This window comes from Mirounga angustirostris, unplaced genomic scaffold (genome assembly GCF_029215605.1).
Source record: "Mirounga angustirostris isolate CCGP_5_RB_7025 unplaced genomic scaffold, mMirAng1.0.hap1 SCAF_6, whole genome shotgun sequence".
Classification (NCBI taxonomy): domain Eukaryota; kingdom Metazoa; phylum Chordata; class Mammalia; order Carnivora; family Phocidae; genus Mirounga; species Mirounga angustirostris.
Genome location: NW_026991714.1, coordinates 106,239,208 through 106,255,859, shown reverse-complemented (window position 1 = coordinate 106,255,859; position 16,652 = coordinate 106,239,208). Strand labels below are relative to the sequence as shown.

Here is a 16,652-nt window from a genome sequence, read left to right as displayed (position 1 = left end):
CATCTTCCTTCTAATTAGCACTGGAAAAACTTGTGGCCCAGCTGGTAGCCAAGAGGAAGGGCAGTGTACAGAGGGAGCAAAATTTCTGGGAGCATTACAAGAGGTGTGGTGTGGGAATAGAGGCTGCTGAACAAAACCAGGCTCCTCCTCCTCTTGAAGGGTAGGGGTAGGAGGGAAGACCCTATATGGGGAAAGGCAGGCTTGAGTGGCGCCTAGAGAACCCCTTCTCCCAGCTGGCCTCCTCACACGATGGGGCCTGGGGCTAGATAAAAGGGGAGCGACTTTGGGGAACTCAATTGTCTATTGTAGCCTGCATCATCCCTGAGGCCAGGTCCCCCTTGCTCATCTCTCCCTACTCTCTCAGGTAGCCTCTGTCCCTTAATAAGGAAAACGCAGGAAAACCACCTGCTGCTGTCAAGAGCCACAGACCACCCGCTAGCCTCCGGCCATGCGTGGGGCACTGGGGCACCAAGGAAGGGGGTAGGGAAGAGCAAACTAGGGACCGGAGGGGGTCGAACTAGGGTGTGTATCCTGGAGAAGGGTCCTCCTCACTCCCGAAGCCCGAGGATTTGGGGGTGTCCGGCCCGTGGTGTCGATAGCTGGTCACCCCTTCCCTCCCCACCGGGGGGTCCTTTGGTAAAAAAAATGGTCTGCCATGGGTGTCCCGCCATCCTCCTCGGGCCCCCGGGTCGCTCGGCTGGGGGCGCAGCACCTTGGAGAGAGGCGCCCCATCTCGAGCCTTGTTTTGGGGCGCTCTACCTTGCGCTCGGGGGGTCAGGGGTGCGTGCCAGGGGGCCTCCGAGGGGTCAGCCTGCCCCCTGTCCAGCCCCGAGCAGAGGCGAGCGGGCGCTGCGGGCCTCCTCCCCTCCCGCCTCGGGCGGCCTGAGCCCGCGCCCGCTCCAGTTGCTGCAGCTGCTGCTGCTGGCGGCTGCGGGGAGCGCGGGGAGCGCGCCGAAGAGGCTCGGGCGGCGAGGACGGGGACGAGGAGGAGCCGGAGGAGGCGAGGAGGAAGAACGAGCGGAGGCCGAGGAGGCTCGGCGGCGTGGTGACGCGGCTCAGGGACCCCGGGGGGCATGGGCTAGCGGCCGGGGCGGCCCGGCAGCCGGACGCGGTGGACCTTCCGTGGCCCCGCACGTGCAGGGGCGGCGAGCCGGAGCCGAGCGCAGCCGGGGACTGGAGGCTGGCGCGGGGGCGTCCCGGAGGAGGGGGCTGATTACCCGTTATTAACTAGTTGCCGCCTAATAAGCCAGGAGCGGCGGGTGAGCGGCGCGGGCTGAGCGCGGGGAGGGTCCCGGGCCGGAGCGCAGCGCACTCGCGTGGCGCACGGCGGGCCGGCGCGCAGAGCCGGGGCGGGCCCGGGGGCGGCGCAGACCCCGGGCGCGGGCGGCCCGCGGCGCCCCCTCGCTCTCGGCGCTGGGGGCCGGCGCAGCCCCGGGCGAGCGGGGCGCAGGCCGGGGCGGGGAGCAGCCCGCGCGCTCCATCCCCTCCCCCCCCTCCCCGGGCGGGCGGCCGGGGGGAGGGCGGGCGGCGGCGGCCCGCCGTATATATCTCGGCGCACCCCGCCAGGTCGCGCACAGCGCCCCGAGCCCAGGCGCCTCCCCGCCCCCTCCCCGCGCTCCGCGGCGGCGGCGGCGGCAGCAGTAGCAGCAATATGGCTGTTGATGGGTGTTCGGGGTGGCGCTGGCGGCGGGAGGAGCTCCCCCGAGCCCCTGCGCCGGCTGCCCGTTGCTAGCTATGGCAAATGGTGGCGGCGGCGGCGGCGGCAGCAGCGGCGGCGGCGGCGGCGGCGGCGGAGGCAGCAGTCTTAGAATGAGTAGCAATATCCACGCGAACCATCTCAGCCTAGACGCGTCCTCCTCCTCCTCCTCTTCCTCCTCCTCTTCTTCCTCCTCCTCCTCTTCCTCCTCGTCCTCGGTCCACGAGCCCAAGATGGATGCGCTCATCATCCCGATGACCATGGAGGTGCCGTGCGACAGCCGGGGCCAGCGCATGTGGTGGGCTTTCCTGGCCTCCTCCATGGTGACTTTCTTCGGGGGCCTCTTCATCATCTTGCTCTGGCGGACGCTCAAGTACCTGTGGACCGTTTGCTGCCACTGCGGGGGCAAGACGAAGGTAACGCGCGCCCCGGGCGCCCGCCCCCTGCGCCAGCCCACCTCCTCGCTCCTCGCCGCGCCGGGCCGCCCTCCATCCCTGCCTGCCTTCCCCGCGCCGCCTGCCCTTCCCTCCGCTCTCCCCGCGCCCCGCTTGGCGCGGCGGGCGGCGCGCCGGGGCTGAGGAGTTGCCCCCGACCGGTGCGCTCCGGGACGCGGACGCCCAGTCCCGTCCCCTTGTTTATGGTGGGGTCGCCGGCGGCTGCGGTTGGGGCCGGGCAGGGGGACGCGCGCCGCTCGGGGCCCGGGGTGCGGGGTAGGGAGAGCGGAGCACGCGGGGCCCGAGGCCGCGGGGGGCCTCCGGGTGCGTGTGCCGCCCGCCTCGCCCGCCGCGGCCGGGCTCCTGGTGGTGGGAGACCGGGAGCACGTCGGCCCGCACTCCAGAAACCTGTTGGGGAGCCGAGTTCGCGGAGTCGGACGGCAGGGGAAACCCTTTGGGCAGGGAAGAAAATCTTTTGCGCTGGGGAATCCCGGGGGAGGAACCTGGCCAGAGGACGTGGGGGGGGGGGGACCTCGGGTACAGCGAGGGAAAGTTGGGGAGATGCATCCCAGTTTTGGAGGCAACCCACGGAGGCTGCCACTTTAGGAATGTGGCGAGGTCGCACATTTGATGTCACCTTCCTCCCCATCCCTTAGATATTCTCGTGGAACATACCCCCACCCCAGGTTCTTCAGCCTCTGTATTCTCGCCCCCACGCCACCCTCCTTAGGTCCCCGGAAATGCCGCCAGCAGCGGGGAGCTGGAGCAAGGAGGTCCGCGCGAGAGCCTCCGAGGCCGCGGTTTCGCGCGGAGCCTCCTCCCCGGCGCTTTTGAGGTGGCTGGATGTCGGCTTAAGCTATTCCTGGCGCAGAGACGCCCACCAGCACCGAGGCTCACTACACCTTAAGTATGGTTGCTAGGCTGACTGCCTGGTCTGTCGCCGTGTCCCTAGAGATGTCCTCTTCCCCCTCCTCCCCCCACTGGCTGAAGGTGAAGGGCTGGGGCAGTTTTTCACAGAAAACTGCAAGATAAAAAAGAACTGGAAAAAAGGGACGGAGCTGCATTGTGTTTGAGTAATTCCCATCCTAGGGGACTTCACAGCGCCAACATTTTCGGAGGGAGGGGAGATCAAAGGGAATAGGGGAACGGCCCAGGGTAGAGGCAGATCTTGGGATGTTCACACCTTTTTCTAGTAAAGTTAATCCCAGGACCCCTCAAACTTCCACAGGGCTCCACAACTTGTAGCAGCCTCCTTAGTTGCTGTGGGAAGTAGGGAAGCCAGGGGCTGTTGGTGAAGCACGAGGGTGAACCCAGGCTCTCTCTCCTGATCATTAATTATACACCGCGCTGGGTGCTGGAGCTCAGCTGTGTTTTGTGGCAGCACATTTGTGTTTTGGAAAATACTGGTGTGTTGGAAATAAGGGAGAAAAATAAAAGCCATCTCTCTGTCCTCCTCCTCCCATTTCTCCTGAGGCTTCCAGATGTTGACCAGCCAGCTTTGGCATTACCTCCTCCGCCATAGAGGTTTCGCCTTACTTGTCCAGGTGGGAAACCTCCCACCTTCCAGAGAAGCAAACAGGTTAAGCAAAGTCAGAACCATGAGACCCCGAGACCATGCTTCTTGCCTTAGCCTTCCTCTTAACCGCTTGTTCATAGAGCCTTATTGATCACACGTTCACTTCTCTCCTTCTCCTCCCAGTCTTGAGTCCTGGCATTTTGTTTGTGTTTTTCCTTTACTGAGAGTCTGTGTCTGCCCTTAGGGGAGGGATAGCTCCTGGTCGTGGGCATCTAAAATGTTCAAAACCACTCAGTGGTTTGGGTGCAGTTTTTAACAGCCTCCTCATCCTTAAGGCATTGGGCATTCTTGATCATAACGAAAACTTTTCAATGAGTCAAAATAAGTTGTGGTGTTTTTGTGATCGTAGGGTTTTAAACACAGCTTCCACGTCCCTTTTACCCTAGGGGTCCACAGATGTCACTGCAGTCCCTGTGATGAAATGCTAATTGGATTGTTCACATAATCTCTTTCATAAAATGATGACCAAGCATAACTTCTGTCAGTCTTCTCAAGAAAAGAGGTTTTTGGCAATGATCATTAGAAAAAATGATCCCTGTCTATTAGGCTGTATTTTGTAGCTATGAGACCAACTGAGCTGACCTTACTGGAAATTTCTACAAAAAATCAACCTGGGACGAGAGATGCTTGCAGTTGATTGGGAGCTTATGAGGCCAATGGAGGACGAGGTCAGGTCACTTTTGATACCATTAGAGTAGACTTAAAACATGCCCAGAATCTCTTAATAACTACCCCTTGATTTGCTCACTTGAACCATGTGTAGCCAGCTCATTAATAGTAACTTAGACCTTTTCTGAGCTTTTCTTTCTACCCCCGAGGTCTGTATTTTTACTGCCATCATGGTTTTTTGTCCTTCATTCTTTTTACTTTCCAAGTATTTGGTAGTTGTCGAGGTGCCGTATGGCAGAATGCATTTGTCCTAAGTTTGGAATAATGATTTTAGTGCTAGGCTTCCCAAGCCAACTGAGACTGCTTTTGCACAGAATTCTGTTGGCCTTCAGATGTCCTCACCCTCACCCTCATTCAGTCCCAAGATGGTTTGAACAGGAGCTGGGGTCTCGTGGAGGGCTGGTTTCTAGCTTCTGAAATTCCATGGGAGGTAAGTTTCCGCAGGGTGTCCCGACATCACAAGTGGGACGGCACCATCTTTTTTGATCAAAGGAAGCTGGGACTATGGGTGTTCCTCATGGGGCCTCGCATCATTAGCACCTTTGGCCTCTGAATCTCAAGTGGTGAGTGACTTTACTGTTTTGAAAAGAATGGAATGTGGACTTTTTTTGGGAAATGAGAGAACTAATCACATTTCCCCTGGTTGGGAACTTGGGCACAATCATCCAGTACTGTGTTCTTTGCTGTACTTTATCACATTATTGTTTTTCTCTGCTGGGTTTCATCAGAGCTCTGTGTTCACGAGGCTGTGACGTTTTGAGGTCCAATCCAGTTGTAGACTGTAGTGAACAGTGAGCAGCTCAGGCAGCCTGGATCAGGCCATGACCTTGAAGAAGTCATTTAACATCTCTGGGCTCTTTTTCCTTGTGTTTACAATGTGGAGATTGAATTCTGTGACTTCTGATGCCCCTTCCTGCTCTGTGATTCAGTGTCAGTGGTTGGAAGGAGTTGAGAAACTATGGGGAAAGTTTCTAGCTCAGAATGTGTTTTGCAGTTTTCTGGCAAATTCTTTAGGAATTCAGCCTTGGAGTGCTTCTGTGTCTTTATTCCTGCCTTCTCCTCTTCCAGCACACAGTCTCCTTCTCTTCAGATTAGTCTGGGGAAACTGAGGCCAGCTTTCTGAGGGAGCTGTGGCTTGCTGGGGGACCTGAATGTGGCCAGGCATAGGCTCAAGCCTGCTCTCAGGTTGAGCTATCCACCCTGTAGAAGCTTGGGCTTGATCAAGCCCGGTCTGCATGTAATGAATTATTGTCTCCATGGCTGTGTCTGAGAAAACAACACGTTTTCTCTGTCAGGTTTGTGACTAATATAAATATCAGATCCCGTTATGGCTTGGTAATTACCCAGGGTCTGGCCTGACGCATCCAATCAGGGCTGGAGCTCCAGTGCCTCAGAATTTTTGATTCCAGATTGGCCCTGCTGTCTCATCTCATCTTGGGGATTGCCTGCACTGGATGACCTTCAGCTAATTCTCTCTGATCAGATCACTTAGGGTGGCCTTGGAGAAGCTCTCAGGTCCCAGCCACAGGGGAGTTCCAACAGACCTTCCCTCGAGCAGAGGGCGCTTCCCATTACCTGGCTCTCTTCATGGAAATGCACACTTTATAGTAGAGACTCGTCAGTCAGACCCGAGTGCAAATCCTTGATCACATACTTAGCAGGGCATCTTTGGCTGGCAGCCATGTCAAGCCTTGATTTCTTCATCTGTAAAAGGAGCAAAATGAGGCTTACTTTGTAGGATGCTTATGAGGAGTAGCAATAATGGGTATATAGTACCCAGCAAATGCCTGGCACTAAGCAGGCTTCCTGTAAATAGCTCCACAAAGTGGTGAGTTTGTTTTCTCCTCGATTCCTTGAACGTTTTTGGCCCCAGAGGGGCACAGACTACAACAAGTAGAACTTTTTTGAGCCAAAAGGAACCTCTAGACTCTGAAGTCTCCTGTCCTTGGGTCCAACAACCACTTAGGGTCAGACTGAGATTTGGGTTCATGGCTCTTGGCTGTTGCAGGGCTGGAGGATTGGGGTGGGGGCAGCCAGGGAAGGCTCTGTGTTTTGATGGTTGCTCTTTGGATGGTGGGGACGTTGGTGGACTAGTGTTGACTAGTGTTGACACCGTCTGGCTCCAGGAGCGGTAGACCGAGAGGATGTGAACAGTTTGGTAGGAGGGCAGGGTCCGGCCAGCGTCATACCTTTGAGTAGGGACCACGTCCATCCCTATTACCCCAGTCCAGAGCTCACAGACCTGTTCCCCTGATGATGTCACAGTTTCCTGGCCAGGGTTCTCTGTACCAGCACCAGCTCTCCTCAGAGCGGTGTTTCCCCAAGTATGTTCTGTGGAGCACTTGCCCTTACCTTGTGAAAAGCGTTGTGAATAAATGGCACACCTGAGCGCCCCCTTGGAGAGTCACATCCCAGGCTTGGGGACGTCCTGTAGTAGAGAAATTGGTGAAACTGCGCTTACCTGAGCTCCCGTTGAGCGGACTTGCTTAGCTGTCAAGCCTGCTGTGCCATACCCAAGAGTCAGCCTGTGACCTTGGGCAAGGACTTTGCTGCTTCGTGCCTCAGTTTCCTCATCTGCAAATTGGGGGTTGTCATAGAGCACAGCCCTGTGGGGTAGCTACTCTCTCTAGCCCTATTTACAGACTTTCCTAAGAGGACACTGGTGCCCTAAAGCCTTGGGCTGACTCTATCCAGGTGTGCTGGGGACTTACCCAAACATATATCATTAGGATGGGAAGAGCTGCCCTATCATTTGGCATGGGGCAGAGAGAATTCCAAGGGTAAGGCCAAGTGGGCCCCCTGTTTGCCTTGCTACTGTCCTCCTCCCTGGGTGGGGACATTCATTGGGTGCCTGGTAGTGGGGAGTAAGTGCTTGCTTTGGGTCTCTCTCTCTAGTCTCACCAGGGCAAGAGAAGGGTGCTGTTGAAACAGTCAGGCTGGTCCTGGAGTGCGGTGGCAGGACCTCTTGCCCAAAGTGGGCAGCGGGGGTGTCCCAGCTCATGGTGGCAGTGGCCGTGTTAACCAGTGAATCACAGCAGCCAACACCACCTTCTCGGGCCTTCAGAGCGGTGGAGCCCCTGGAGGGCTGCCTCTGTGGCTCTCCTGGGCTGGGGGAGGGCTGTGTTTATGCAGTGACGTTGCAGCTCCTGGGCCCTGCCGGGAATCCTGCCCTTCGTGGACACGTGTCTAGGGGTCAGGCAAGGTCAGGCCTCCTGCAGGACCTCTGAAATTCCACAGCCTTTCTGTGCCCGGCAGGGAGCAGACCGAAAGTGCCTCCTTTTTTGAAATGCTTATCTTGAGTGGGTGGAATCCTGGCCCCGGGCACACGGGGAAGGAATCTCAGCCTCAGAGGCAGGGGCTTCCTAGCATTCTGGGTAGGAGTCTCAAGGAGTGTTCAGTTGGGGTATCAGAGCTCTTCTTCCGAGGGCTGGAGAGAACATCTGTTGATCTGGTCCGGGGGGGGGCTTCTCACACCTTAATATGCATATGAATCACCTGGGGAGCATTAAAATGCAGCTTGTCTGGAAGGCCCAGGGTCAGCCCTGAGGTCCTGCGCATCTGACCGGACAGGGGCGGGTATGCTTCTGCTGTGCAGACCACACTTTGAGGAGCAAGGATCTGGGCCACTCCTCAGCCTCCAGTCAGTGCCTCCTGGAAGAAAAAAAAAAGCCTATGTTTGGACACTGTGGAAATTCCCAGCTCTAGAGCAGCAGGGGAGGGGTGGGACGAGGAAGATTCACTGTTGCCAGGACAGCCAGGTAGAGAAGACTCGGCTCAGGCCCCTCCGCGACGCTGTGGTTCAGTCTGGGCCCTTCCTGCTATGGCCACCCATTCGGGTACCTGCTCCCAAGGAACCCATAAGCACTGTTGGTTTGGGGCTGGGTTGTGGTGGCCAGAGCTGCGTTCTGTGGATGCACAGGGTGTGGTGTGTGTGTTGCTGGCCCATCAACCCGCGGGCTCTCCCTCTCGCCAGTCGGTCACAGTGCAAGGGGTGAGGCTTCCCGAAGTCCAGGATGGCAACTCAGTCAAACCACCTTCTTGCAAAATTAAAGACTCGTGGTGTCGCCCGGGCTGCACTGTGGTGATGCGCCAGGAAGCCAGCTGCTGGCCACTCCCTCCGGGGTGTTTGAAGTCAGGGGGCAGCAAAACTGCCAGCCTGATTTTCCGCAGGGACCTGGGAACTTAAAAGGATTGGCCTCAAGACAGATCCTGAGTGTGGGGGAGATGGGGGTGGGGGGGTGGGGGCTGTGCTGTGCCCCCTCCAGCTGTTCTTCTCAAGGATTCTGGCAGGTGAAATGGAAAGTAGCTCCTTTTGTCACCTTAGCCCGGTTGTTTGCAGCTCCTATTCTCAGGGACTTTTTCCTTGAGGTGTGCGGTTCATGTTGTTCCATTGTCAAAGAGTAGAAGCTGGAGTAAACTCTCAGCCAAAAGCATCTTCAGCAGCCAGAATGAAGAAGGGCTTAGCACAATGTTCAGCACAGACTAGGTCCTCAGATTAATGTATGGTTACTATTGTCGTTGTTGATTTTGCTTTTATGACCTAGTAAGTACATATGTACTATGTGTCCGAAACCGAGCTCGTGCTAGGGGAAAAATAAGACCCAGTTGTGACTTACCAGTTATGTTCTTATGGGGTGTGCTCATGTCTGGTCTCTGAGTTGCCTGCAAACCCCCCGAGGGCAGGAACGGAGTCCTCTAAACACAAGCACACATATATGTTGGGAAGGCCCTTTCCACGGTAGTTAGCTGGGGGCCAGGTGGGAGTGTAGTAGGTGCAAATACATTTTGCTGCTTTTTCTGGGTAATTCGTTAGAAGCTACAGAGAAAGTCTGGGTGAAAGGGAGGGGCTTGATTTGGTGACATGATGATGTTTGAGTCATTCCTGGGTTTCAGTTAGTTGTGCCACCCAGGTCTCTCTTGACCAGTGGCTAGCAAGGATTTAGTTCATGATGAGCAGCTGTTTGTGAGCTGGATGAGTCAGGCAGGGGATGGAAGGGCAGCTTCAGAATAATGGAAGATGGAATTTGCTTTGTTTTCAGCATTATTTGGTGATTGTCTTTGTCTAATTGCCAATTTGGAAATGTAATTGACACTCCAGGTCCAGAATGGATATACTTAACATCCTCATCTCCCTGTAAGATCTCATTACCTGTATGACTAATGCTTTTTTACATGGCCAAACATGAAATTATTTAAGACATCTCATTCACTTTGTATTCCTTGCTGTTTCATTGGCTTCCCTACCTGGTTTTCTGAGGGCTCCAGATCTGGTTTACTCTGGGCATTTCAAAGGTAATTAGCCGAAATGCCTGTATTCCTCTCTTCTCTCCTTCCTGCTGCTCTTCCTTCCTTCCTTCCCTTCTTCCATAGTGATTCCTGCCAAGTCTGGGAGCAGAGACTGAAGTTGGCTGGTTAGTGGACAGCAACAGGGACTTGATCTCGCTAATTTAGAAGCACATGACATTACAAAGTCATAGAGGTGGAAGGGAGACTTAGGGCCTGGGTCCTACTTTCTCCCCAGTGCCAGGGCTGGGAGCCCTGTGCTCCGTCATCATTGGGGATGGGGGTGCTTATGATCTTCTGAGGCTGCTGTTCCCCAGAGGGCAACCCACTTTGGAATGCATGGAAAGATCCTTCTCCTTGCCCTAACCTGTCTTGCTTCTGGTCTGTTTCCATGACACACAGAACAAATCTTGGTAGATAATAGATTTCAGGTTCTAAATCCAGCCCAGGAAGGCTCAGAGTTGGGTGGTGGTTAATGTCAGCAATATTGTTGGGGGGTAGAATGCCCATAGTTCTATCCCCTCTCAAGCTCCTTTCTTTTTCTCTTAATGACTTCCTGGTGTCCTTCACCTGGGGTTGTAAGGTTTCTCCTTGTCCCATTCCCCAGAGTTTGGAAAGTGGCCCATTTTGGCTGTTGGTTCTGATAGTTTGCCCTCCAGGATGTGTCTGGTCTTGTTAGAAGCTGTGGGTGGAGGTTTTGGCTGTCCCTGGGCCATCAGGTTACCTCTTTGTCAATGACACATGCACTGTGTTCCAAAGTTTAGCTCCCTTCACAGTTTAGTGTTGGACTTGGCTGGGAGCAGATGTGATTCTGGGGCCATGCCAGGAACCCAGATGTAGAGTGTGGATCCTTTGTTAAGACGCCTGAGTTGGACTCTGCTTTCTAGGTGTCGGCTGTTCCGGAAGGAGAGAGAGCAGATCTGGATCTGGAGCCTCTTTTTGCACCATTTAAGTAGAGCTGCTTCTTAGGATCGAGGGTACTTCCTCCCAGCCGCTCATCTTACCTCTTCTCTGGGCTTCCATATATTACTGTCACCATTTCTCCTATTCTGTGGAACAGAAAGAAAAGAGAACATGCAAGAGGAGAAGGTGAGGGAGAGTAGGGGGTAGAGGGAGATGTTCACACAATGAAAAATAGAATTTCTCTTCTGGGAGTTAGAGGTTGGGTAAATATATAATTGGATGGATTTTGTTTTTAGTTCCTGCACCTTTGTCTTAATGAATAAGTCATGACAATGAGTAAGTGACCTCACCCCCAAGGAGTGAAGCGTTATGTAAAGAACAGTAGAAAGAATGATTTCACCTTTGGAAGATTTTAGCCCTTCCAGTGAGAAGTGTTGTCTAGCTAACTGATGGTATGGAGCCTGGGTGGCCCATGGCCCAGATACTGGGAGTCACAGGCTCCATGGGGATCTTCCTTGTGTGTCTATTATACAGGAGCAGAATCCTGCCCCTCTTGGAGAGCAGTTGCTGCATTAACTTGTTTTCCCTTTATGTGACTTTGGAGTATAGACCTTTTATGGCTCTGGAGGGGAAAAAGTGGGTATCCAATGATAATCAAGTGGAGAACTCAGAGATAAGGGCTCTTAGGCTTGTAGGAAGGTTTGGAAGAAGCAGGGTTTATCCAGGTGCTGGGGCTGGCAACAGCTTCATATACATTTTTTTTTTCTTCTTTGTGCATCTGGGAGCACTTTTTATAAAGTGCTTTAAGAAAGTGCTCCTGGGAATTGTTTTAGCCACCTATGAATTATGGCCATTTCTCCTGTGAATTGTGTCAGCTACAGCTGATCAGGTGTAAGATTCTTGAAGGGTGTAGGAATGGTGTCTTTAGCTGAACACACAAGAGAAGTCAGTGGTTTGTTTCAGTCTTAAAAATGGCATCCTTTCCTTAAGCTCGTGCGCAAGCCTATTTTCGTCGTAAGATTTCTTTTTTTTTTAAATTGAGGTATAGCTGACATACAGTATTACATCAGTTTTAGGCATACAGCGTAATAATTTGATATTTATATGTTGTGAAATGATCACCACAGTAAGTCTAGTTAATATCTGTTACCATTTATAGATACAGAATTTTTTTCTTGTTATGAGGTCTTTTAAGATTTATTCTCTTAACAACTTTCAAATATGCAACACAGTTTTATTAATAATAGTTGCTTTGCTACACATTACATCCCCATGACTTATTGATTTTATAACAACAAGTTTGTATCTTTCTTTACCTATTTCGTACACCTTGAATTCCCAGCCTTTGGCAATCACCAATCTGTTCTCTTATCTTTGAAGTTTTTTTGTTTTTGCTTTTTTTCAACAGTGTGAATATATTTAAGACTCCTGAACTATACACTTAATATGGTTAAGATGGTAAATTCTCTGCTATGCCTATTTTACCACAATAAAAAAAAAAAAAAGGAAAAAAAATTCCTCCTGGAGATGACCCCCCATTATCTTTCACATGTAAGTGAGATCATATGGTATTTCTCTTTCTCTGTCTGACTTATTTTACTTTACTTAGCATAATGCCCTCAATACCATCCATGTTGTGGCAGGTGGCAAGTTTCATTCTTTTTTATGGCTGAATAATACTCCATTGTCTGTCTGTCTGTGTATCTATCTATCAATCACATTTTCTTTATCCATTCCTCTATCAGTGGACACTTAGGTTGTTTCCATATCATGCATATTGTAAGTAAAGCTGCAATGAACATGGGGGTGCATATATCTTTTTGAGTTAGTGTTTTTGTTTTCTTTGGATAATGCCTCGAAGTAGAATTGTTGCATCATATGGTAATTCTATTTTTAATTTTTTGAGGAATCTCCATATTGTTTTCTAGAGTAGCTGTACCAGTTTACATCCCTACCAGCAGTGCACATGGGTTCCCTTTTTTTCACTTCCTGGCTATGTTATTTCTTGTCTTTTTGATAATAGCCATTCTAACAGGTATGAAGTGATAGCTCATTTTTTATTTATTTATTTATTTTTTCATTTTTTTTTTTTAAGAATTTATTTATTTGGAGAGAAAGAGAGAGAGAAAGAATGAGTGGGGAGGGAGGGGGAGAGGGAGAAGCACACTTCTTGCTGAGCAGGGAGCTCTATGTGGGGCTCGATCCCAGGACCCTGAGGTCATGACCTGAGCAGAAGGCAGATGCTTAACTGACTGAGCCACCCAGGCACCCCTCATTGTAGTTTTGATTTGCATTTCCCTGATGACAAGTGATGTTGAGCATCTTTTCATGTATCTGTTGGCCATCTGGATGTCCTCTTTGGAGGAGTGTCCATTCAGATCTTCTGTCCATTTTTTAAAAATCAGATTGTTTGCTTTTGTTTCTCCTTTGTTATATAAGTTCTTTATGTATTTTGGATACTAACCCCTTATCAGATATATGATTTGCAAATATTTTCTCCCATTCAGCAGGTTGTTTTTTCATTTTGTTGATGTTTTCCTTTGTCGTACAAAGGTTTTTTTAGTTTGGCGTAGTACCACTTGTCTATTTTTGCTTTTGTTGCCTTTGTTTTTAGTGTCAAATCCAATACATCATGGCCAAGAATGATGTCAGTGAGCTTACCGCCTGTGTTTTCTTCTAGGAGTTTTAGGGTTTTGGGTCTTACAGTCAAGTCTTTCATCCATCCATAAGATTTCTTTTTTAACTTCAGTGTTTTACACTTTTATCCTCAACATAGAGTAAGTGTACTCCTACACTCTTATCCTCAACATAGAGTAAGTGTATGGCACTTTTATCCTCAACATAGGGTAAGTGTACTCTATGTTCATTGTAGAAATGTACAGCAAGGCATTTGGGGGAAAAAAAGGACACCTTATACCCACTGGGATGGCTACTATTAAAAAACCAAACAAACCCAGAAAGTAACAAGTGTTGGCTAAGCTGTGAGGATTTGGAATCCTTGTGCACTGTTGATGGGAATATAAAATGATGCTGTCACTGTGGAAAAAAGTATGGTGGTTCCTCAAAAAAAAAAATTAAAAATTAAATTACCATATGATTCAGCAATTCTTCTTCTGGGTACAAATCCAAAAGAAGATATTTGCACACCCATGTTCATAGTAGCATTATTCATAAAAGCCAAAAAGTAGAAGCCGCCCAAATGTTCACTGACAGATGAATGAAAAAACGAAATGTACTATATACATGCAATGGAGTATTATAAAGCCTTATAAAGAAAGGAGATTCTAAAATGTGCTACAACGTGGATGAACCTTGAGGATATTATGCTAAGTGAAATGGGCCAGACAAAAGGACAAAAACTGTATGATTCTACTTAAATGAAGTACCTAGAATAGTCAAATTCATAAAGATAGAAGTGGAATTGTGGTTGCCAGGGCTTACAGGGAGGGGGAGATGGGGAGTTGTTTAATGGGTACAAAGTGTCATTTGGAAATATTCTGCACAACAGTGTGAATATACTTAATACTCCTGAACAATACACTTAATATGGTTAAGATGATAAGTTCTCTGCTATGCCTATTTTACCACAATAAAAAAAAAAAAAAGGAAAAAAAATTCCTTCAAGTCCTACCTCCTGGAGATGACCCCCCCCCATTATCTTTGGGCACATTTTCTTTCCAGACACATTCTTCACTGTGGTGCTCATGTTTGTCCTTGGGGCAGCTAGTAATTTTCCTTTAAGGGTTGGTAAATGGCAGTCCCATGAGAAGTACCCAACCTGACCTTGTTTGATTTAGGTGGTATCCACCCTGAGAGCAGACGGAACAACCCTGCTTCTGCCTGAGGAGTCTGGTTTAATGGTGTCTATTCTTAGAGTAAAGTTAAAGGCTGCTGGAGTATTGATTTTTGACATATGAGTGGCTCTGTTGTCTCAGGCAAGTCATTGTCCCCCGGCCTCAGTTTTCTTATATGTAACATGTTCTCTGACTCAGTGATTTCAATATATAGCCATTTCTTCAGATTCTAAAGTTATCATTTGTACCTGCTGAAGAACCCAAAAGCAAATCATTCAAGGCCAACGGGCAGCTCTGGTTCTATTATAAATCACAAGAGTGAAATCTGACTGATGTGTCCCCAGAACGTCAATACTGGCTTTGATGTGGTGGCATATTTAAAAATTACAATCTAAGGACATAGACCCTTTTGGAAATACCCTCAAACTTGTCATTAAAAAAAAAAAATTCTCAGAAGTAGGTTTTTGTGACTCTGCTATTACTTCTAAGGAAATAGCCACATCATTGTTTAGGTTTCAGTTTTAATTTTTGGTGTGGAGGCAAGGTTGAAGAGGTCTTAGATTATAGACTGTAAGTGGTGCACTGTGATATGCTGGCATTGGGGAGGTTGGGCATAAAAAGAAACCTCTCATTAAAGAGAAGGTCGTGCAAATCAACCTCCTTTGATGCTTTTCTTTGACTTGCCCCAGAAGGCAACCCTGGAGTGAGAATGTTCATCTTGGCTCTGTTCCTGGAGCATTCCAGCCTCCAGAAGCCAGGATGGGCTGATCAGAGCTTCTGTGGCAACGGAACGAGCGAGTGTCTGAAGGGACGATCCCCACACATTCAATAACTTCTGAAATAAAATCCCTCCACCCCCAAACTGTGAGCAGCTAGTACATCAGATCGAATAGTCTTAGGTTACATAACATCAATTAGATCATGCTACCGGGGGCCACGTGTTACATTTTAACTTGTCACGGACACATTACACTAGCACTTCACAGATCCGCAGGGTTCCAGGTAGCTTTTGGGTATTATTGAGTGAATTGGCGATTGTGTAGGACTTGACGAAGCCCGGACAAAAATACTTCTTTAGATTTTTCTGTAGTGTTGTTACGCTCATATTAGGGGGTGCAGATGTCCTGCAAGTATTTCTTACAAAAATAAACTAAAAATTGAGACGGTAGTTATTGGATCTGCTGTACTGAATGGTTGATTTATAGCCATGAACCAGATATGGCAGAGATTTTTATTTATTTATTTTTTAAATTTTATTTATTTATTTATTTGAGAGAGAGAATGAGATAGAGAGAGCATGAGAGGGGGGAGGGTCAGAGGGAGAAGCAGACTCCCTGCTGAGCAGGGAGCCCGATGCGGGACTCGATCCCGGACTCCGGGATCATGACCTGAGCCGAAGGCAGTCGCTTAACTGACTGAGCCACCCAGGCGCCCAGTGACAGAGATTTTTAAAACTGGGTATCCTTTCATTTTCATTTCATTTTCTGGTGACAGGCAGTACAAGCACTATATTTTTAATTGGTCCCTTCTTTAAGTCAGGAGCTGAAATGTTATCATGCAAATCTCTCCTGAGTTGCATGGAAATTAATAAAATCACAAAGATTTCTATTTGTACTCTGTGAACACAGACAGTAATGAAGCTGAAACAGCGATTGCCAGGGGATGATGCTATTTAAATGCAAGGCAAGGCTTCCAAAGGATTCTAATGGTGAAAAAAGAAACCAGCAAGTGAGCGGTCCATTCTTTCCTCCCTACCTCACCTACACTCCTCTGCACTTCCTGACCTCAGGAAGAATTAAGTTAAAACCAAGACCTCTACTCTCTAATACATCCTATCGGTCACCTGTTGTAGCCAACAGCAGTAGATTCTCAGACAGTCTCTCTGGGCCATTTGTTCCTCCTCTTCAGGCATGCCATGGATCCCTTACTGGTGCTTTTGTTTTGGTAAGTCTATGTGTACTGGGATAACTGACTTCTTAGGGATAAAAATAACAAACTTTTTTTTTTAGAGTAGTTATTATGCATCAAGCACTGTTTTAATAAGCTCCTTATGTTTACTATGTTATCTAACCTTCAAAACAGTCCTATGGAGTAACCATGTTTATAATCCCCATTTTATAGATCAGAATACTGAGGCACAGAGAACATCTATATCTGTATATCTGTAAAATTTTGGATGACAGACTTTGAGTGCTTACTGTGTGTCTAGTGATTTCTAAGCTCTTTACATGTATTATCTTATTTAATCCTCACAACAACCCAGTGGAATAGGTGGTACTACTGTCACTTTACAGATT

The 16,652-nt window shown here is 49.5% G+C and overlaps 1 protein-coding gene across 21 annotated transcripts in view; it reads left to right on the top strand.

The window, feature by feature from the left end:
• Window positions 1-1,398: 1,398 nt before the first annotated feature.
• Window positions 1,399-16,652, top strand: part of KCNMA1 (potassium calcium-activated channel subfamily M alpha 1) — a 734,101-nt gene continuing 718,847 nt past the window's right edge. For 5 of the 21 annotated variants that reach the window (XR_010412485.1, XR_010412484.1, XM_054508236.2 and 2 more), the window contains exon 1: window positions 1,409-2,112. Coding sequence is in view for 16 of the 21 variants with exons in the window: in XM_054508236.2 (XP_054364211.1) it covers window positions 1,735-2,112 (378 nt within the window). In the remaining 5 variants the exon portion in view is untranslated. Of the gene's footprint in view, window positions 2,113-16,652 lie in introns of all 21 variants that reach the window. The other 16 variants (XR_010412486.1, XM_054508232.2, XM_045878178.3 and 13 more) reach the window with 8 other exon arrangements.